The sequence below is a fragment of the Camelina sativa genome, chromosome 15, assembly GCF_030686135.1.
Source record: "Camelina sativa cultivar CO46 ecotype springtype chromosome 15, ASM3068613v1".
Taxonomy (NCBI): Eukaryota; Viridiplantae; Streptophyta; class Magnoliopsida; order Brassicales; family Brassicaceae; genus Camelina; species Camelina sativa.
Window position 1 is genome coordinate 27,159,272 of NC_141894.1, and position 3,915 is coordinate 27,163,186.

At 34.5% G+C, this 3,915-nt stretch overlaps 1 protein-coding gene across 2 annotated transcripts; it reads left to right on the forward strand.

Annotated features, from left to right (window-relative positions):
• The first annotated feature begins 340 nt into the window (after window positions 1-340).
• LOC104747466 (iron-sulfur assembly protein IscA-like 1, mitochondrial) lies at window positions 341-3,699 on the forward strand. 2 transcript variants are annotated; one of them, XM_010469097.3, is made up of 4 exons: window positions 341-777; window positions 877-2,134; window positions 3,083-3,200; window positions 3,290-3,699. In XM_010469097.3, the coding sequence occupies exons 2-4, from the start codon at window positions 1,942-1,944 to the stop codon at window positions 3,378-3,380; spliced, it is 402 nt and encodes a 133-aa protein (XP_010467399.1). In that variant the 5' UTR covers window positions 341-777; window positions 877-1,941; the 3' UTR covers window positions 3,381-3,699. The 2 variants fall into 2 exon arrangements, with proteins under 2 accessions (XP_010467399.1, XP_087344472.1); XM_087488346.1 differs by lacking the exons at window positions 3,083-3,200; window positions 3,290-3,699 and having other exon boundaries at window positions 877-1,393.
• The last annotated feature ends 216 nt before the right edge of the window (window positions 3,700-3,915 follow it).

The window sequence follows — 3,915 nt, forward strand, 5'->3', positions numbered from 1 at the left end:
TAATTTTTTACTATATGATTATAATTAATAATAATTGTAAATTATTACATATATTTTTCTTATTAATTGCACATATTTTCCTATTGAAATTAGTAATTTAATAGATAACTTTTCTATTAGAATTAGTGATATAATATATTACTTTTGGTTTTATATACTTTCAAAAATATTAATTGTAATCCTTTTATTTTTAGAAATTTTTAATTTCTTATAATTATTAAATAATTTTTTTCACAAATATCAAAATATTATAGATATAACTTGACACGTCGTGATTATATGAATTACTAACTTTGAATACTAAGGTTTATATAATAATATAATTGACATTGATTCTGTTAAATAGTAATTTCAATACTAGCTATTTTTTTATTTCTTTACAGAGTTTAAATTAGAAATTATGATATGTCTAATTGGTAAAAAATATCAAAATTTTGACTAGATAGATTTTGTCACCTTTTCTGTACTGTATATAAAAGATAGGGAGGTAGGGGCCGTAAGTGCAATCATCAAATTAACCGTCTGGTCATAGCAGAATCAGATCTGAACTTTTGTCATGAAGAACTCTGGAGAGACTGCGTCTCCTGCAGCCACTCCCATCGCCGACGGTATGAAGAAGATGAAAAGCTCTTCCCTCGAAAGCCAGGCTATCTCGCCACCTGCACTACAACGTGTCTATTCTCACCGTAGAAAGAAGTCGACAGATTCAACCCCATCTCCACCGTCTTCACCCCGTACTCCCATTCTACCTCCACGTCCAAAAGCAATACGCGATGAGTAAGTAATCCTAGAAAACCACTAGGTCTTTCTGAATCGTATCTTTATATCATATACCGTTCTTCCTTAACCTGAGATATCCTTTTTCATTTGTTTCAGGGACAGGGGGAAGAAGTGGCGTGTATACCTACTACAAGTTCACGGCTTTATCTTCCTGTTTCATAGTCTGTTGGTTGCGATTGGTGGGAGTAATGTTCGGGAGTGTGGCGCAGTGCACTGTTTAGTATACTTCGTGCTACACCACAAGTTTCTCTCCCAGATACCCTACTTGTTCTGTCTTGCAGTTTATATTCTAAAGGGGATCATACCGTTGACACGTTTTAAACCTGTGAGCCCGAATCGTCTATTGATCGTTGATATGACAACCATCTCATCCGGGCTCATTATCCTTGAAATTGCTATGCACCACACACTGGGCAAATTTGTCACTATCTGCGCGGGGCTTACAATCCGAGCGCTTTTGGTATGGAGCCTCAGTCGTGTCCGAAATCCATATCTTCAGACCAATTAAAAAGTATTATAATGAAGAAGAAAAAGATTAGGGAGTTGTAATAGATTGTCCGAAATCCATATCTTCAGACCAATTAATTAAAAAGAGAAATTCCTTTAAATACCACTAAATAAGTTTTTTTTTTAAAATACATTAGTTTTTTTTTCCAAAAATAACACAAAAGTTTTTTTTTCCAAAATTACCACTAACACAAAAAATTGAATTTTAAGAATGTAGAATTTTAAAAATTGACAAATTTAGTTTTAGAGTTTAGTTTTTAGGGGTAGGGTTTAGTATTTATAATTTAGGAATTAGTTTTTAGTATTAAAACTTTAGTTCAATTATGTGGTATTTTTGGAAAAAAATACATTTTAGTGGTAGTTTTGGAAAAAAAACTAAATTGTGGTATTTTTGGAATAAAAACTTATTTTAGTGGTATTTGACAATTGCCCAATTAAAAATCAATATCTTCTTTTTCTTATATTATCAACATGATTATAATATGTATAATTTTTATAAATAACTTTTTTAAGACATTTGCATTTTTTTGACTTGGGTAGAAGAAAAAAAAAAAAAGAAGAAGGAGACATCGTCGTCGTCTTCTAGCTTTTTGATTATGTCCGTAACTCTATAATAATAATTCTCCGAGAATTCGATTGGATTCAATTCGATAGATGAAGGCTTCTGGAGTTTTAGCGGCTGCGGCGGCGAGGGTTGGACCGGCGTTGAGGAAGCAAGTATTAACCTTGACGGACGAAGCTGCCTCTAGGGTTCATCATCTCTTGCAACAGCGTCAAAAGCCTTTCCTACGATTAGGCGTGAAGGCTCGTGGCTGCAACGGCTTGTCCTATACCCTTAATTACGCTGGTACGACTCCTCTTTGATTATTCATTTTCTGGGTTGGTTTCAAATTACAGCCTTTGATTTTGGGTGGAATCAAGTTTCAATTTTGATTTTAGGGTTTTAGATTGTGAATTTTGATCTTGTGCTGTGTTTTTGTTATTTCTCTATTTGATAGCCATAGCCTAAGGAGGAGATATAGATACTAGAGTTTGGTTAAAATTGAGATTGTTTTATGTGTGTTCAATATTGATGTAACTGGTTTGTGGTTCATTAGTGATTGCTGTAGAGTCAATGATTCTTTGGATGTTTCTTGTCGTATGAGACAGATTCAGGGACTCTAGTTGAATGCATAGGTTTCTCTTTGAGTCTCTAGATGTTCATGGCAGGTTTTATATTGGGGTTTTAAGTTTTTTGATTGAAAAAGCCGTATGTATTGCTATGATTCAAGTTCTATCTACTTCATAAATATAACATTCAGCGATTGTTTCTTGTCTTCAAGTGTCTAGATGCTCGCCTCACGTTTGGTAGCTTCATTCTTTTGTATCTTAGATTTGGTTAATCCATCCCAAACTTGATGATAGTTAATACTTGGTAGAGTGGTAGTTCTTTTTGTTTATTTTTAAACTTGATAGTTAGGTTTGGTAGATGCGTACCTTTTTGTTCCTTCAGAATTATTCGTGTTCTGTAACTTTTGGTAGTAAAAGGTGGGCTACATTCATTTTTGCTTTTATCTGTATGACTGAGTAAGCAAAAGTACTAGATTAGCCAACAAAGCAGTGTACTCGAGTATCAATGTATGGTTCAAGGTGTTATGATGTGACTGAAATCTCTATCCTCATATCAGCTGATGCACAGTTTCCTCAATATTATTTCTAAAAAATAGTCAAAGTTGCGTGCTATGTTACATGCTGTTGATCGCATGTCTTGAGCCTTTGTTTATTATATATATCTCTTTGTGAGTGCTTGTTTCAGATGAGAAAGGGAAGTTTGATGAGCTAGTGGAGGAGAAAGGTGTGAGGATACTTGTTGAACCAAAGGCTTTAATGCATGTGATTGGAACCAAGATGGATTTTGTAGATGATAAACTCAGGTTTGGACCTCTGTCACATTTCAAACGCAAAGTCGCTTGCCGATTTTTTTTATAACCATATTATTAACCTCTTTTCTTTAATTGCACAGATCAGAGTTTGTGTTCATCAATCCTAACTCCCAAGGTCAATGCGGGTGTGGTGAATCGTTTATGACAACATCTACCTCCAGTGGTAAGTAGAGTGGTTGTCGATACACGGATATGCATTGTTACGACGACACTATCATATATTATACTGTTGCTAGAAATGGAGTGGATGAGAAACAAAAGGCTTTGCAATAAGAATTGAGTTTTATGTTTATGTGCAACTTTAGGCATAGATTGGTCATTGCATTGCATATATATTGGAAGCTTCCGGGTTGTTGATTATAGATATTCCTGAAGCTATGTGTTGAACGGAACGAGTTCTTGTTCTAGTGATATCTTGAGATCAATTCATTTATCAAATTGTTGGATTATGTAAATTAATTTATGGGTACTACTGAGGCCTTAGAGACAATTCGTTTCTCTTGTATATATATATATGTTACTGAAGACTGGGAGTCTGTTGGTCGGCCCTGGACAGGCTTTTCAGTTCAAGATTAGGGTCGGTTTGGTCGAGTCTGTTTCAAGTCTCAAGCCTACTGTTGCATATCGAGTTTTTGATTGTAGGTTTACACATCTAGCTTGTCTGGACTAAAACCAAAACCAGAACTGTATTTCAAAATGAGGACTC